Source organism: Notothenia rossii, assembly GCF_949606895.1.
Source record: "Notothenia rossii genome assembly, chromosome: 7".
NCBI lineage: Eukaryota > Metazoa > Chordata > Actinopteri > Perciformes > Nototheniidae > Notothenia > Notothenia rossii.
Genome location: NC_136905.1, coordinates 30,000,838 through 30,019,527, shown reverse-complemented (window position 1 = coordinate 30,019,527; position 18,690 = coordinate 30,000,838). Strand labels below are relative to the sequence as shown.

The 18,690-nt window shown below is 39.6% G+C and overlaps 1 protein-coding gene across 4 annotated transcripts in view; it reads left to right on the top strand.

Moving 5' to 3' along the window:
* The window catches only part of plecb (plectin b), a 156,623-nt gene that overhangs the window by 8,272 nt on the left and 129,661 nt on the right, over positions 1-18,690 (top strand). For 2 of the 4 annotated variants that reach the window (XM_079694619.1, XM_079694617.1), the window contains exon 1: positions 16,261-16,456. The exons of the other annotated variants lie outside the window; for them this stretch is intronic. In XM_079694619.1, the coding sequence (XP_079550745.1) occupies positions 16,363-16,456 (94 nt within the window). In that variant the 5' untranslated portion in view covers positions 16,261-16,362. Of the gene's footprint in view, positions 1-16,260; positions 16,457-18,690 lie in introns of those variants that run through there. 4 annotated transcript variants of the gene reach the window in all.

Here is an 18,690-nt window from a genome sequence, read left to right as displayed (position 1 = left end):
TGGTTAGCTTAGCATAAAGACTAGATGCAGGGCTTTACAGAGATTGAGAGTTTGTTGAGACCTGGTCCAACAATTGATGACATACCATTAGATCTTAATCTGTAGCAGGGAAATTAGGAAGTGGTAAATAAGAATTTGGAGACTCCATTACGATTGACGTGAAGGCTTCATAAGCCCATCACATTTAACCATAAAAGTCTCTTTCATGAAAAACTCAATACTCCACTGATGCACTCCACATATCTTAAAAACTATTGTTTATTAACTGTTTGAATTGGGGTTACCGTACAATTATTGTCACAAAACTTCACTCTGGCTTTTGGTGCCAAACACAATGGAAGTCAATGGATGTTCCCGACATCGATTCAGACTATCAGATGTTGAAAATAAACATATACACTATGAGAACTTGATTATATTTTTGCCCTAGTTAGCATATTTTATGTTTTAAATAGTATATTCTGATCCCACACATGTATCTTCGTATGTTGCAAAATGTTACTTCTACATCTCCAAGGATATGGGAATTTATGATAAATATGATGATAAATGACCAGGCAGCATGACCAGATAGCATGTCAATCCATATTGTGTTAACCTTTTATTATTTTTATGGAGAACAATACAACTAGTTTGACTCGTGAAATGCACTATATATATATATATATATATATATATATATATATATATATATATATATATATATATATACCAATCAATCAATCAATGTTTATTTATATAGCCCAATATCACAAATGTTACATTTGTCTCAGTGAACTTCACAGTTTGTACAGAATATCCGTATGACAATACGACACCCTCTGTCCTTAGACCCTCACATCGTACAAGGAAAAACTTCCGGAGAAAACCCCACAGTTTAAAGGGAAAACTGGGAGAAACCTCAGGGAGAGCAACAGAGGAGGGATCCCTCTCCCAGGACAGACAGACGTGCAATAGATGCCGTGTGTAAATTGAAAAGTTATACATTTGTAACATAGCTAGTCCAAATGTTTGGAAATGCATGTGTGTATAATAGGAAGATGAATCCACAGCCACGACTCAAGATCCAGGACTCGCGATCCATGACACAGGACCGCAGGATCATCCATGACTCCGGATCCCGGCGTATATAGACACCAAAAAGAAAGACATTTGGGGAAGCTGGGTTAATCAGAACATGAGAGTACACAGGTATAGACAGAGAGAAGGAAGAAGTAAGATGTCCCCCGACAAATTAAGCGTATATCAGCAAAACTAGGGGCTGAATCTAATCAGCCCTAACTATAAGCTTTATCAAAAAGGAAGGTCTTAAGCGCACTCTTAAAAACGGATATGGTGTCTGCCGTCCGAACACAAACTGGAAGCTGATTCCACAAAAGTGTAGCTTGATAAGAAAAGGCTCTGGCTCCCATTGTACTTTTAGAGACTCTAGGAACAACCAACAACCCTGCATTCTTGGAACGCAATGGCCTAGTAGGACAGTAGGGTATAATGAGTTCTTTAAGGTAAGATGGCGCCTGCCCATTAAGGGCTTTGTAGGTGAGAAGAAGAATTTTAAATTCTATCCTGTGTTCTATAGGGAGCCATTGTAAGGCAGCCAGAGCAGGAGTAATGTGGTCCCTTTTCCTAACTCTGGTTAGTACACAAGCTGCAGCATTTTGAATCAGCTGAAGCTACTTGACCGACTTCTTGGTACACCCTGATAATAAGGAGTTACAATAATCCAGCCTTGAAGTAACAAATGCATGGACTAGTTTCGCGCATCGTTTTGAGGCAAGATATGCCTGATTTTTGCAATGTTACGTAGATGGAAGTAGGCGGTCCTTGAAATTGATTTTATGTGGGCGTTAAAGGATAAATCCTGATCAAATATAACACCAAGATTCCTGACAGTCTCACTGGTGGCCAAATTAATGCCATCCATAGTTAGTATATCTTTAGATAATTTGTTTCGTAGATTCTTTGGGCCAAGTACAATAACTTCAGTTTTGGTCGTGTTTAACATCAAAAAATGTAAGGTCATCCACATTTTTAAGTCCTTGAGGCAGTCTTGAATTTTATTTAGATGATTAATTTCATCAGGCTTGATTGATAAATATAGTTTAGTATCATCCGCATAACAATGAAAGTTTACAGAATGATTCCTTATAATATTGCCTAACGGAAGCATATATAATGTGAAGAAAATAGGTCCGAGCACTGAGCCCTGTGGCACTCCATGGCTAACTTTGGATTGCGTGGAAGATTCATCGTGACAAGTACAAACTGAGAGCGTTCAGATAGATAGGACCTAAACCAGCCTAAAGCAGTTCCCTGTATGCCAACTAAGTGCTCTAGTCTTTGCAATAGGATATCATGGTCGATAGTATCAAATGCAGCACTGAGATCGAGCAAAACAAGAATAGAGACAAGTCCCTTATCTGAGGCTATTAGAATGTCATTTGTGACTTTAACCAGAGCTGTCTCTGTGCTATGATGTGTTCTAAAGCCAGACTGAAAATATTCAAATAAATCATAGTTTTTTAAGTAATCACACAGCTGTTTTGCGACTGCTTTCTCAAGATTTTTTGAGAGGAACAGAAGATTAGAAATAGTTCTATAGTTGGCTAAAACCTCTGGATCGAGGTTGTGCTTTTTAAAAGCGGTTTTATCACTGCTACTTTGAATGATTGTGGAACATAGCCTGATAATAAAGACATATTCATAATATTTAATAAAGAAGTGCTAATTAATGGAAAAACTTCTTTTAACAGCTTAGTTGGAATCGGGTCTAAGATACACGTTGATGGTTTAGAAGAGAGAATCATTGAATTTAATTTTTCAAGGTTTATGGCTGAAAAGCATTCTAGTTTACTATCTAGTGTAATATTAGAACTTACGTTTCCGGGAGCTGTTGATAATACTATACTGGTCAAAGGCAAGAGGTCATTAATTTTGTTTCTAAGAGTAACAATTTTATCGTTAAAAAAGCACATAAAATCATTACTACTGAGTGCTATGGGAATAGAAGGCTCAATCGAGCTGTGGCTCTCTGTCAGCCTGGCTACAGTGCTGAAAAGAAATCTTGCATTATTCTTATTCTCATCTATTAATGAAGAGTAGTAGGCTGCTCTCGCTTTACGCAGTGCTTTCTTATATTCATTGAGAGTAATATGCCAAATTAAACGATATTCTTCAAGTTTAGTGGAACGCCATATCCTTCAAGTTGTCTCGACTTTTGCTTTATTTTGCGGGTTTCGGCATTATGCCATGGAGCTAATCTATGTTGTTTTATTTTCTTCTTTTTCAAAGGAGCAACAGTCTAATTTTATTCGCAGCGCATCTGTAGCACTATCAACAACATGACCAATTTGGGATGGTGTACATTTTGTATAAGTTTCCTCCCTTACATGCAGACATGATATCGAGTTAAGTATTGGTGGAATCTCTTCCTTAAATTTGGCTATAGCACTAACAGGTTTCTGCTGCAGGAGCTTTTGACTAATGCTTTGTAGTCTAGTAACAGTACTTCAAAAGTTACTAAGAAATGGTCGGATAAAGCAGGATTATGCGGTTCGACTAATAGTTGCTCAATCTCAATACCATAAGTCAGAACAAGGTCGAGAGTGTGATTATAGCAGTGGATTGGTTTATTTACACTCTGACAGAAACCAACAGAATCTAATATAGAGTTAAATGCAACAGTAAGGCTATTTTTATCATCGTCAACATGAATATTAAAGTCACCTACGATAATTACTTTATCTGTTTTAAGTACCAAAGCTGGTAAAAACTCAGAGAATTCTGATAAGAATTCTGAATAAGGACCTGGTGCACGGTACACTGTAACAAATAAGATTGGCTGCAAAGTTTTCCAGGTCGGATGCGTAAGAAATTAGATTTGCACCTTCCAGAGTAGGATGAATGCCGTCTCTCTTAATCAGACCAGGTTTTCCCCAGAAGGCTGTCCAATTATTTACGAAGCCCACATTGTTTGCTGGGCACCACCAAGACAACCAGCGCTGAAATTATGACATGCAGCTATACATGTCATCATTGATCAGATTGGGGAGGGGACCAGAGAAGATTACGGTGTCCGGCATTGTTTTAGCATAACTACACACCGACGCTACATTAAGTTTGGTGCATTCTGATTGGCGTAAACGAACATCATTACCATCGACGTGAATAACAATCCTACTGTATTTACGTTTATTTTTAGCCAGCAGTTTAAGGTGCACCTCAACGTCGCCCGCTCTGGCCCCCGGAATGCATGTGACTGTGGAGGCTTCGGTCTCTAAATTCACGTGTCTCATAATAGAGCTACCAATAACCAGAGTTGGCTTCTCAGCGGGTGTCTCGCTGAGTGGGGAATATCTGTTAGATACGTGAACGGGTTGGTGGGGACCTGCGGGTTTCGCGTTATGCCCCTTCTGAACAGTCACCCAATCTCCCTGCTGCTCGGGAGTTGCCGGGGGACGGCTAAGAGGAGCTACCTTTTGCCGGTCCGCACCGGCTAACATGGGCTTTACTGTAGCTGAGTTACTTTCTAAGATGCGGAGCCGGGCTTCTATGGCTATGATTCCGGCCTCCAACCTAACAACTATACTACTTTTAACACATGTATCGGTACCAGTAAAGGAGGTAGGGAAGTAACCAAACATGAGACAGTTAGAGCAGGAAATAGCACCCGAGGGTGGGGAAAGAGCCATGGCTAGCTATCAAGCTAAAGTAGCTACCGTTAGCAAACCCGAAAAGAGTGTAGGCAACTGTGGAGTTACAGTCGCTAAGAGAAGGAGAGTTGTGAGTGCTTAAGCTGTAGTAACGTGTGATTACAACGTCAGGCAGTTGCCGTGATCAAAAGTTTTAAAACGATCGATTAAGTTTAAGATAATAAGCTATCAGCAACAGAACAGGTACACGGGATACCCGGGCCCTGTCTCAGGTCGACTATTTTAATTTCCTCGGTTCTCGGTCTCACCGGAAGTTGATTTGTCTGCACCATCTTGAATACAGTCCCATGGCTCTTATTTCTGTCGGAGGACCGAGGAGCGAGGAGCGATAATGGAGGAGCGATAATGGAGGAACCACCGATCCATCCTCCGATGAAATCTTCAGATACTCGCCCCGCCCCCTTACTGTGTATCGCTCACTGATTGGACGATGCAGTCCATGCACTGATCTCATGCTTCTTGAGATGAGAGTAGTTTCCCAGCGAAGTGAAGAAAACACATGAAACTCACAGGACTCACTCCTCAGTTTATACCGTGTTTTGTTTCAATTCTTGTATCATTTAGTTACAAATATGTGATATATCTGAACAACAAAGTGGTCAAAAATCATTTTATTCATTTATTGGAAACATTTTCATGATCGCTTTTTTCGTTTTATATTTTCATTTACTGTCATTTCCATTCAGTCAGTCATTCAGTGCTATTAAAATGTTAATGTGCTACATATCCACACAAACAAACAAAGTGTGCAATCCAATGAAGGAGGAAAGGACGTCCCATTGCTCTTAAAATTCATTTCCCTGCTTCTCGTGGTTTGCTTGCGTCCCTCCATGCTTCCCTGGTGGGAAGGACTAGACGCAGGGAAACGACTCAAGTGAGGGAAGCAAGGATTTCATTTAACCGACTTGAGACGGGGCCCCGGAGATGACAACAACAACAACAACAACCGGAAGTTACAACATGCTTACTGCAATAGTGGTCCATGTAGAAACAGCTGTAGTGATTTTAGATAGCCCAAAACACAAAAGCTGCCATCATGTAATATGCTGTATAGGGATTGTGAAACTGTTAGCATTTAGTACAGCAGGTCTAGAAAATTGTTTGCAGTTGAAAGTATTGTAATCAGTGTAGTTAGCATTAGTCGTAACATTTTCAAAGGCTGTTGTTAAGGATATGTTCAATCTAAAGCTATACCTTTTTGGTTAATAGTGGTATTAATGTAATAGTTGGTTTACACTTATTTTATTCAGAAACATTGATTTGCCTAGCTGTCATTGTGGGATGGCCTTGATAATCTAAGCTGTACTTAAACTCCCAGCATCGCTGCAAAATACTCCTCAATTATTCATCATGAGGAGGCTATGATCAGACACTGAGAACCACCACACAGACACTCTCTCTCACACACACATTCTGATCTAGGCGGTAGAGATTTACTGTGGAAATGATCAGTGGAGATGCACACAGCCTAAAGTATCTCAGCAGCACGATGTAGCTCGTACATTACAGGTTGTAGGGGGAATTATGTTATTCACCCACTCACTGTTCCTCATATTTTCAGTACATGCTGTGTCAGGAGCAGAGACAAGATGACGCTTTGAAGGTGTAAATCTTCTTCCACACTAATGCAGTGGTTGTACAGTTACTTCATAGATTATTACTAAGACTCTTGCCCTCGTACCGCTTTTATATTAGAGCTATCAAGCACATTTAATGGAAGCATTTGAGCTGAATAGTTTGGCATTTTATCATATTATTCTTTGAAGTTTTGGTCTGATGATCTTATTCGAGCATTTTTATTGTATTTTGAATCATATTCATCCGGTATATTGGGATATGGGGTAAAAAATGTACAAATAAATATCACCATGAAACTTCCTCAGGGATTTACCTACATATATTCTTTTTTTTGTACAACACATTAAATGGAACATACGGTGGCCCTGAAGTGCAAGTCAAAACAACATTTCGCAAAACACTACAGCATTTTGCAAAACACTTCAACATTTCATAAAACACAACGACATTTCAGAAAACATCACAGCATTTCACAAAACGCTACAGCATTTCAGAAAACACCATAACATTTCAGAAAACGCTACAGCATTTCAGAAAACGCTACAGCATTTCAGAAAACACCACAGCATTTCAGAAAACACAACAGCATTTCAGAAAACTCCACAGCATTTCACAAAACGCTATAGCATTTCAGAAAACACCACAGCATTTCAGAAAACACCACAGCATTTCAGAAAACACCACAGCATTTCAGAAAACGCTACAGCATTTCAGAAAACACCACAGCATTTCAGAAAATGCTACAGCAATTCACAAAACGCTACTGCATTTCAGAAAACGCTACTGCATTTCAGAAAACACCACAGCATTTCAGAAAACACCGAAGCATTTCAGAAAACGCTACAGCATTTCAGAAAACACCACAGCATTTCAGAAAATGCTACAGCAATTCACAAAACGCTACTGCATTTCACAAAACCCCATAGCATTTCACATTTTACGGATAGGGTATTCCTTTATGGAGAAAACTTCTTGTTTGTGATTGGACAGAGCCAGCCAGAGAAGCACTGCTGTGATTGGTTGTTTTTGCTGTCGGTCAAGAAATTACGCTTCGTGATTGGTCAGCACCCGGCCGACAGCACCACTATTTCCTGTTTGGTATTGTTCAGCTGTTTCTTCACAAATGTTAAACTGTGTTTTGTGAAATGCTGTGGTGTTTTGTGAAATGCTGTAGTGTTTTGTGAAATGCTGTAGCGTTTTGTGAAATGTTGTTTTGACTTGCACTTCAGGGCCACCGTAGAAACATGTTATAGGCAAATAAAACATCTTATCAACATTTTTCTAATTTTCATACTTTTCCAGAAAGGTAATCTGAACGTTAGGTTTGATTCGGTTAAAAATGATTGTCTTATTTTGTCAACGTATTTGAGTCAAATGTTTTTTACAAAGAGAATGTCTAATATTGTATCACTTCTTAAAATCGGGAAATTCTGCCCACAGCCCAAAAAAAGTGTACCTGGATTTTGGAATAGATACGTGATAGATGAACCAACTCTATTGTAAAAACATTCAGAATTTAGATAAGAATTAATATGGAAAGTTTGCTACTGAAGTAATGATTTTGGGCAGAATGAGAAAAAACAGTCCAAAGGTTTTGTAGGATCATTATTTTTACTAAAGAAGCCACCATTGAACTTCCCCTGTTTATGACTTATATAAAAACCTGTATGTTTTGCTTGAAAATGCAAATTAGGTGCACTCTTAAGCTTGCTTTTGGATATTGTAGTAACACCATGTATATTTTGGATTTTTTCTTTCCACCTCTAAAAGAAATTAGGTGCACGAAAAAAAACAATGTTTTTGGCCCCCATCTATTCTGAAATCTATGCAATTGAACCACAATTGATGATTATTTTGTCACCTTACTATAGATGAATCTCTATACTGTTAAGTGGACAGATACTGCTATAAGTCCAGCTTCAGACGGCAATAAACTGCTTTCCCACTAGATGGCACTTTCTCTTAAAGCTGCCGGATCCCTCCAAGTGTTCATCCTGAAGAGTCATCACAGCTTCTGGAAAATCTGTCTAATTTCCCACAGCCGTCTCAAATAGCATAGGGTATTCCTTGTGCTTTGCCCTATTTCAATGGACAAAAAAGTTTTATGCTCATTGAAAGACCAGCAGACAGAATTGCTTTTTTCCCCTCCATTTTTACAGATTTGACCTTTATGCCTTTCCCCATTACATGCTGCATCAGGGAAGGAATGTTAGACCTCACCATCACTTTGACATTCAGTAAATGAGCCGTAACTGAATGAGCCAGACAAAAGAAAGGAAAAGCATACAATCACTTGTCACGACTGTCCATTGGCATCTTGTGTTGATATCCAGAAGGGGGAGCCAGGCCTGTTTCTATGTGTTTCTTTGTGTTATTTGACTGGTATTGCAGCAACATTGCAAGATTATGCATTATGTACAGTTAGAGCAATATCCTGTCAGCCTCAGCATTGACTAACTGACAGTGAAGTGCTTCAGGCCTCCAGGCTGGTTATGATCCTCATGTGTTTGATTGCGTCTTTACATTGCTACAACCCTTTTTAACAGCAATACAAATCACCATAGTGGTTCTGGACTTCATGCAGAAATACCACCCTTTTAATATACTGCTTGGCAAAAGGCAAAATTCCCAAGTATTTAAAATGGTTTCATAATTGAATGTCAAAAAATATCATGCATTCATTTTTATTTAAAATACTTTTTAATAGGGGATTTTCTTTAGAAAACTCAAAGGAAATAACAATAACACAAATGTAAAAAAAAGAAGATAAAATAAATTATATATAATGATAATAATTATAATTCATGGTGTTTATTTTTGCGCTTTTCCAAGTGCTCAAAGCGCTTTACATAACATTATATTACATATATTAGACATAATACATTGAATACTGTGGACAATACCCACAGGAGCAATTTTGGATGAAGCGTCTTCCCCAAGGACACAACGACATGCTAACCAAAGTGGGGGTCAAGATGGGATTGAAACTTTGTTCCCCCTGCTCCCCTGATCTTCACCTCCACTCCGCCACAGCTGCCCCAATATATGACATGTATATATTACAAATAATGAATTAAAATAGCTAAGAGTCAGTTGGGGCATTTCTCGAGGTACTAAAGCGCACAGCTGTATGGGAAATACAAATATTTAATAATACCTTAATTGAAAAAAATAATAAAATAATATTATACAATTTATAGTAAAATAACATGTATAATACACATTTTATTATAAATTACCTTTTTATAATACAATGCTCTTAATCATTGATTAACGTCTGCTTTTCACAATGGCTTGGATCCAGTTTATGTTAAAATACTTCTAGACAGAGTTACTAGAAAATACAAGGTAGTAAATAATTACATAGAGTTTCCCTTGACTTTCGGACCTAACTCCTCTGACAAAACAATTTCCATTCCATCTCAATCCAGCAGAGGATGAGTCCTTTGTTAGTTAAAGCCGGCCATAAATTCTCCCATAATAACAGCCGTCACACTATGGTAGAGGTTTGTCTAGCAGTCTAGCTGTTGGCCAGTATGAGACTCCTGCCTGTGTTTGTGGATTGATATGTGTGTGTACATGCTAGTGTGTGTTGCACAAGGTTGTTTTGTTTCCCCCACGGCTTTTTCTATCAGTGGTGAGCTGTGCTTCAGTAATCCCCATGACACTCGAGTATAAATGTGCTGTGATTTGTGAAGACTTGTATCTCATTCTTATTCGTAGAACGTTGTGAAAAAAATATTAATACTGTTAATGATGTGTCTTGCTTGTTTTGTGAGTCAGCCCCACTGGAATATCAAACAGAAGAAACATATCTCGAAATAAACAGAGAGACGGATTGTTTACTGTCCAGCTGCGTACTGTAGCTCCTGAACCACTGGTTATTGCAATAAATGGTCTGAATGTTGTGTGATACAGGGGTTCCCAAAGTGGGGGTCGCGAGATGATTAAAAAATAAAATAAAAAAATAAAAATGATTAATAAAAAAAATTATTACATTTTTTTTTTTAATTTTTGAATTTAAATTATTATTAATAATAACGTTTGCATAGACATTTTCAGGGGCGGACTACCCTTTGACAATCCACTAGCGCAGTGTTTGTGCGGAAAACTGAAAGTAATTGATCAGATCAATAGTAGATTCCTATTTACATATAAATAGTAGATTCATTTGTTATCTCCCTAAAAAGGCATGTACAACACTGTAGTTATAAGAACATATGTTATATGCGTCAGTGTTTGCGTAGGGAATTTTGTGCTGAATTGTAACCCTATTTTGTGGTGGGTCTTGCCTCCTTTCCTCTTAGCTCCTGACCTCTTTTCATCTCTATTTCCACACTTTTCTATCTTACCTGCACTATCAGTTGGCCTGTTATGAGCACGATTCTAGCAAGCTTATAACCAAGCAGATTGGGGCAAACAGAAGTTGTGAGTTTATACTGAGTTTATACCGTATGGTCTCCCAATCAGTTACACTGACTAGCAAACAGTATAAACTCAAAGTGGTTGTTTCAGGTTGACTTAACTGTGTTCCCCACAAATACAACGATAATGACAGAAGGAGTCATTCTTGGAGGAAGTAGGTGGAGATAATATTGTTGTCGCTAATGTTAGCTATTAGCTGAAGTAGTAGTAGTAGTTTTGCCAAATTATAATAAAGTTTAGTTTAGCTAATCAAATTATACCAGAAAACATGGTCTAGTAAAAACCCACACGATCTAGGCCAAACTCTACAGCCAATAATAAACCATGAATTGTATATGATGTTTGCAACTGACGTTTTATCCTGGTTAATCTTTTAAAATATGCCATATTCTCAGTTTATGTAAGTCTTTGCTGACCTTATTATAATAGGTAGGTAGCGAGACCACAATGTTACCAACATCGCTTTCTTTCGACAAATTACAACCGATAACAGACTGAACAACCCCAGACATTGCCACCGGTTAGCAGTTGTATGCCTCTCCCGAAAAACTTGCGACTTATCAAATCCACAGAGGGTTAACACTGATGTAGTTTACAGTATAACAGGTACAAGAAAATAAACATACAGCCACTGTAAAGTAAAATTATCCCAATTATCTGCATGATCCTTATGTCAAGGTTAATACAATGTTAGCCCGTTAGCTTTGTCTGTCATGTTTCATTTATCCCATGGAACCATTCACACGCAGCATATGACAATAAATACTACTGTAGTACACATGAGACAAGAGGGCACATGCCTACACGTTACAGGGTTCACACAGTCGCACATGCACTCACACATCAGATCTTTTAATGTGGAAAGTTTGTGCGAGCAAGCTAAATAATTCTAGCAAGTCTTGTGCACCTGTTGAGTATTGTTGAAAGAGATCTGGCGAAAAAACCTGAGGCTTCACACACACGAACACGCACGCACGCACGCACGCACGCACGCACGCACGCACGCACGCACGCACACACACACACACACACACACACACACACACACACACACACACACACACACACACACTCACACTCACACTCACACTCACACTCACACTCACACTCACACTCACACTCACACATACTCTACTATACTTCACATCACAAGATCCCCAGCCCTTTAAAGTGGAGGCTTGCTGGAAACTAAATAAACAGATGTCCGTAGCCAAATTTGGAAACTCTATTTTAGAGTGGACACCAAGCTAGAATTATCGAGGAAGTAGTCGGTAGGAAATATAAGTATATCCTAAGTGTCACCACTATGTGTGTCAAGGAGATTTAGTGTCGGTGTGTGTGTTAATAGAGAGTGAGGTGCTAAACGTTTAGTTTTTATTAGGCAGCAGTTGAGGACTGATGTCATTTGGACACCAGGAAGTGCGAGTATGTCCTCATTTGAATACGTAATGATGACACATCTCAGCATGTACTCAATGTAGACATTACACGTCATTTTGTTCTGGTTACAGTATATGACAGAATGGTACTGCTGGCTTCTCTTTATAGTTATGTGTAGTTTTATCCATCAGAAGTCAGTGATGTCACTTTCATGTGGTGCCTCTCCCTATTTCAAAGGATGAATACACATTTGGCTGATGTCTATATGCCCCATTTTTTAAATTGTGCCTATTTTCCACCCACTCTTTTTAATATGCTGGGAAGTCCCAGTTGTTCATTGTGGACATGCACTGTGTCTGCATCATTTATATTATAATTTGCTCTTAAATACTTCTTAGTATCCATTTTCAAATATTAGCTTTGTTTGGACACTGACTTCTGTTTCTTTATATAATAATTATACAAAAACAATAACATTTATATGGGCAAGGTAGCTTATTTAGCATTAGCATTACATGTGAGGCATTGTGGCAGCGGGGTGTGGTTAGGGCGCCGGCTGCTGGAGTGAAGGGAGTGGCTCGGCCGGAGGCCAGACAGCTGATCGGACTCAGGTGATCAGTGACTGAATAAAAGCATGTGGTAACCTGGTTCTGGTCTGTCTTGTAGTAGGCGGTATCCTGGAAGGTCGCCAAAGGACCTGTGGAGGTTCCCACACGGGAAACGTTTTGCAACCCGTGTTGTGTACTTGGTTTTCGGTGCTAATAAACGCCTGTGTTCAACCCAAACCCTGCTCTTTCCGTCCCTCTTTGAGCCCTGTGTGAGCGGAGAGGCTCACAGGCATACATCTTACAATGAAGTTCGAATTCACACTGAATGTGGCCATAACTCAATTGTTGTATATTTTTTATGTATGGCCCTTCTCATCTTCAGTACTAAATAACTGCCATATTATTGTAATTCAATCGCATTACTACTGTAATGGTGTCTTCACAGGTCTCACTAAAAAATCTATTAGAAAGCTGCAGCTAATTCAGAACGCCACTGCTCGAGTCCTCACTATCACTAAGAAAGTGGATCACATCACTCCTGTTCTGAAGTCCTTACACTGGCTTCCTGTGTCAAAGAATAGATTTCAAAATACTGCTGCTGTTTATAAAGCTTTGAATGGTTTAGGCCCAAAATACATTTCTAACCTCCTGCTAAATTATGAACCATCCAGATCTCTCAGGTCTTCAGGGACGGGTCAGCTTTCTGTCCCAGGAGTCAGAACTAAACATGGAGAAGCAGCGTTCAGTTATTATGCTCCAAATATCTGGAACAAACTCCCAGAAACCTGCAGGTCCGCTGCAACTCTTACTACTTTTAAATCCAGGCAGAAGACTTTTCTTTTTGTCGCTGCTTTTAATTGAACTATTCACATCTTAGACTGCACTGTAACTTTTATCCATGTATTTTTTCTTTGAATGTTTATTTTATGAGCTTTTCTTTTTAATGACTGATTTTAAATGCCATTTTCTTAATGTCTTTCATTTTTTGTAAAGCACTTTGAATTGCCTTGTGTTGAAAGGTGCTATATAAATAAACTTGCCTTGCCTTGCCTTGCCTTGCCTTGCAATATAGTAACGAGAGGAAAATATTGAACAAATAATATTTCAACCTGAAATTGTTTCCATTCTTTTCTATTAAGAAAACATGCTGGATTGCATTCCTAACTGTGTCTCTGCTTGTTACATTTCCTGTTGTAGTGATTGTAGAGGTATAGACACACACACTCTCACTTCTGCAGCAGCAGCGCAGAGTTTGGACGAGTGGACTTATCGCGTTTCCTCTCAGGAAAGAGTCCTGGCTGATGTCAGTTTCGGCCTTGGCCAGTGAACTGTCTGATTTTCCTTTTCCTACATCAGATCTCCACTTTGTTCTACGGCAGACTCCTATGCAAACTAGCATGGAAATTGTGCAGGGTGATAAAGTCTTTACTTTTCTCATCATTTTTATGAGGCGGCTGTTTTTAGATTCCAACATGGTGTAGCTAAGCCATCTTCCATAACAGTGTATGATAGTTGACACGATCCTGTCTCACACATCACTATTATTCATTATCTTTATTGCCACAAATTAGATTTTAAATTAATTAAAGCACCCTGCATGTAACAGTCAAGCAGCTAAATGTAATTAAAATGACCGGTGAAGGCTTGCTGTGTAGCGGATAGGAATTTGGTTTATTTACCCATAATTGATGTTGTCTGGACTGTCATCAGCTTGGGTGGTCAGGACATGTGTTGAATATTCAGTGGTTACCCCAACAGTTAATGTTCCCACTGGATGTCAAGGGCATATCAGCACTTTGAATGTATTAATCGCGCTGCCTGCAGGCATACACTTTCTCTGTGGATGGCCTTAAACACAGCAGTTAAACCAGCTGGAGTGTGTCCCTGCGGAACACACAGGGTGGACGTCTTGTTATGAGATAAGCAACTTGCTGCTTTGTTTACAAATGTGCTCAACAGAAGGCATTATAGAACAATAACCCATAAAGCCTTAGTGCGTTGGATTTGCTAAGGAATGACTGTGTATTTTAACGTAATTTAATGGCACTTATGAAGGTTCTGAAGCAACCATGGTGATATTGGTTTGACAGAAACAATGTGGTGTTGCCTAAAGGAAATGTATACTCATTACAGCATACAACAACCTCTGTCCTTAGTACAACCCGGATAGCTAATATTCAGGTTTCTCATAGACACTACACACAGCTAGAGGGCAAAATCAACTACTTGCCACAATGTCATGTTGGCTTTTACGTACATTGATCTTTTCACTTGTTAGACATAAAGTAAATTGCTGGAAACTCGTTAAATTAAACTCTATATCTTTAATTGTCTCTCGATCTACATTTTGACATGATAGCTCATCTTAAATATCCACCGAATCACAAGCAACATTTCAATATGCATTTGTAGAGCTGTACAGGAACTGAGGAATGAATAGTCATAATCTGTTTATGGGCAGCATAGCACCATCTGAGAAGTAGTGGGCATGCACTTTCAAAAAGTACTTGTTAGGTAATCAGATGAAGCACCTGTCAATCAAACTCTAGCCTAAGCTAGTCGGGAGAAGAGCCAAAAAACATTTTTTAAACCAAAAAGCCTGCTGTTCTTTACCCTTCTTTAATGAGGAAATACACTCCAGTTCCGTAACTACTATATCAGCATCGAAGCTAACCTCTCACCAGTACATTTTTAATTCCAGTTGCATCTCTGCAAGATCTCATCAGAGTCTAGCTACTATGAAATATTACAAATACAGAAGTTCCCAAACAAGTAACGATGGCTTGACAGACAAGTTTCCTTATGTATAATAAATGCCCGCCTACAGTACACAAGTTAAGAGATCAGAAGCCAACCCATTCCGGGAAAGAATAACTTTAACATGTACTTTAGGTATCAGATGCACCATATATGGCATGTTACACAGTTTTATTAGTGCAAAATCTAATGAAAATGACTGCTGTTCTGGCAACATTTTAGTCACAAGATATTTTGGCGATACAGGATTGGAGAAGTTTTATTTATATGCCTCTCAATATTCACACTTTCCTGAAAGTTGGCAAACTGATCAGCAAATAATTGACCTTGAGCGTCTGCAATTCTTGTAATGACTATTTCCATTAGTGATGCTTAAATGCAGTCATTTAACTTGATTAAATACTTTTATATACAAATGTATATTTAAATCGATGTGCAAGACATTTCCATATTGGTTATTTACCAGAGTTACACACAGGAGAATAGAATCTGTAACGTTCGTCTGACAGTAAAAGAAGGGTATCTGTGCTTTAGAAGTCTACTACAATCCGCGTGCCATCCATCACAGTCTAATTCAGTTGTGTAGTGTTTCCAGAGAGCATTTATGCTGCCTCTTTGCTCTCCGTGCTGCTGTGTTTGTGCTTGGCAAGCAGCGAGGGCTGTGATCGTGGTGCTGTCTGCTGTGCCTGTCTGTGTGTCTTTAAGAGGAGGGGCCTGACATTTATATTAGTATTTCTGAGCAAGGCTATGGAGGGGAGGAGAGGGGGGGGGGGGTCGTTGGTCTGTGGAATGAAGTTGGGAGCTGTGGAGGGTTCACTCACAGCTGAGCGAGAGCAGACAGAGGACAGCGCAGGCTGCCTCACACACATCCAAAAACTGCACCGAATCAAAGAGCTGATCGAGAAGGAAGAGGAAGAAGAAACTGTGAGGAGGAAGAGGAGGAGGAGAAGAAGAGCCCAAGCATGGCAATGTACTACGAACCTGCCTTCCTGCCTCCGAACGCAGAGGAGCAGGACTTCATCCAGGCGTATGAGAACGTCAGAGAGAAGTATAAAGGTGAGGAACAGCTCTGTGATGACATGGTGATGGAAGAGGTGTCTTTGCAAGTCTTTAAGGTAGAGTTTCATTCATCTGTCTTTTTTTTTATGCAGTTATTGACTCTGCACAGGTGCAAACACGTGACTGTTTGCATTCCTTGATCTTGTCGGCTGCTGTGTGTTAGAGCCGTGCGCGCTGCATCTCTTGACTGCCGAGTGTTTTATTGATCGAGCACATGTTCGCTGTCACTCTTCCACGCTGCGCCCCTCAGTGTGTGCTTCGAGAGTCCGTCGGATTTACAGGAGTGCTTCACTTTGATATGTGACCGTAGCAACAAACTGACCTATGACCTCGGCGAGACTAAGAGTTTAAGTCTTAGCGCTCTGCCTGATTGTTACCCTGTATCCAATCACAACAGAGGATGTTAACAGGTGCTGCAGAGCAACAGGGAAATTCATTAATGACCTCAGTATTTCTTCCCAAATGTTCATCTCATTTTATCCCTTTATCCCATTATCTGCTTAAGTGCGCAGCACGAAATGCTTTCGTTGGATTACCTTACATACTTTACTTTTATCGGAAATCTTTAGAAGTGAAAGAGAACAAGGCAATGGTGGATGATAGGGTACTTCCTACAGGTTTAAGGCAAATCAACATCACATTCGTCCCAACACATCTCTTGCCAGTGGCCTCCTCTAGGCGCTTTCATTTCATCCCTGTTCATATCTCAGGTATTCATATCTTTTCCCTTTTCCTTCTGAATGTTTCATCTGTTCCATTTTAACAGATCATCAAGAGCAGGGAGAGCTCCTCTATAAATATTGCCCCAGTTTTCGTTTCCCCCCCCCTCTTTCGTGTGAATCTGGCGACTGGACTCGTGCTGAATCACTGTTGCTTATTTTCTTGCTTATTGGCTCATGTTGCTCTGTCAGTGGTGCTATGTGGACATCTCATGCCTTTCTTTACATTAATGCTGCTACAGAACATCGATAGTACATTGGCTTTCGGTTTCATTACTGTAAACAAACTGCTCCATTGCCAAATGGGAACCCTCTGTTGGCCTCTGCATTGTGTGTCATTGGGTTGGATTTGATAGGAAACTCCTGGGACAAAGGGTAGAGTGCCTAGTGACAGAGAACAGGAGGGAACTGCCGTTAGTGCAAATAGGGCTTACGGTTTTAGGATTGTTGGCAATCGTGCTGTTGAAAGACTGATAGTCTGAATTCCAACATGTATTCTTGAGTTGGGCATTTAGCAACTGTGTTCATGGGAAATATGCTATTGAATTGGACTAGTGTGACCAATTATGCTATCCATATAAGATCAGTATGCTTTCCCAGGGGTGTGCATGGTTCTGTTTGTGAGTGTGTGCGTGTCGGATCTCTGTGTTTGCAGTGCTGTTTCTGTACCAGAATGTAATGGGAAGCAGGAGCTGGCTCTTTGGCAGGTGTTTATGTTCCAGACGTTCTTCTGTGTTTCTTCTTTCTACAGCGTCTGTTCTCCACTGAGTTCCCGCTCTCCTTATTAAGGCACACTGATGACACAGCCAATCAAAAGCTTACATTTGCAACATTCTCATTCTTAGAAATATATTACTCATGTATGTTTTTGTTTGGCTTTTAATACTGAATCCCTCTAAATCAGCTACATGTATGTGGAATATCTAACACTGTAGGAAGATTTGTAATGCTGTGAACCTTTTTATTTCTCCTGGGACTCTGATGGACTTATTATGAATCATAATACGTCCCATCTATGTGTGTGGATATACCCTACTGATGCTTCATTATGGAAAGTATTTGGTACATAAACTTAATCTCAAGGCACATCTTTATCCTTGTCTAATACAACAACAATGTCCTTAATACCTGTCCTTGCAGATATTATCCACATACTGCCCTAGTTTAGTCTTGAAAGAGGGCAGACCTCGGCCATAGCCATTTCCATACGTGAAAAAGAATGGGTGTATTAGCCCTGTGACTCGGATTCAATCCAAAATGTAATGGGTTCTTCCTTGGCCCATGCTACACTTAACTTAACCTCTTTGTTGGAGGAAAGAAGGAGGACGGAGGCCGATCAGTCAATCATTTTACAACCATCAGTTTTGTTGAAGTATTTTGTGTCCTACATTCTAGCTCAGAAATAAAACAAATGTGCATCTTTCAGCTGGGAGCAATACATTTTGTAGCAGTGAAGGCATATAGAGAGCACCGACCTCCATCAAGGCCAAATGTGCTCTTTCTCAATGTGGT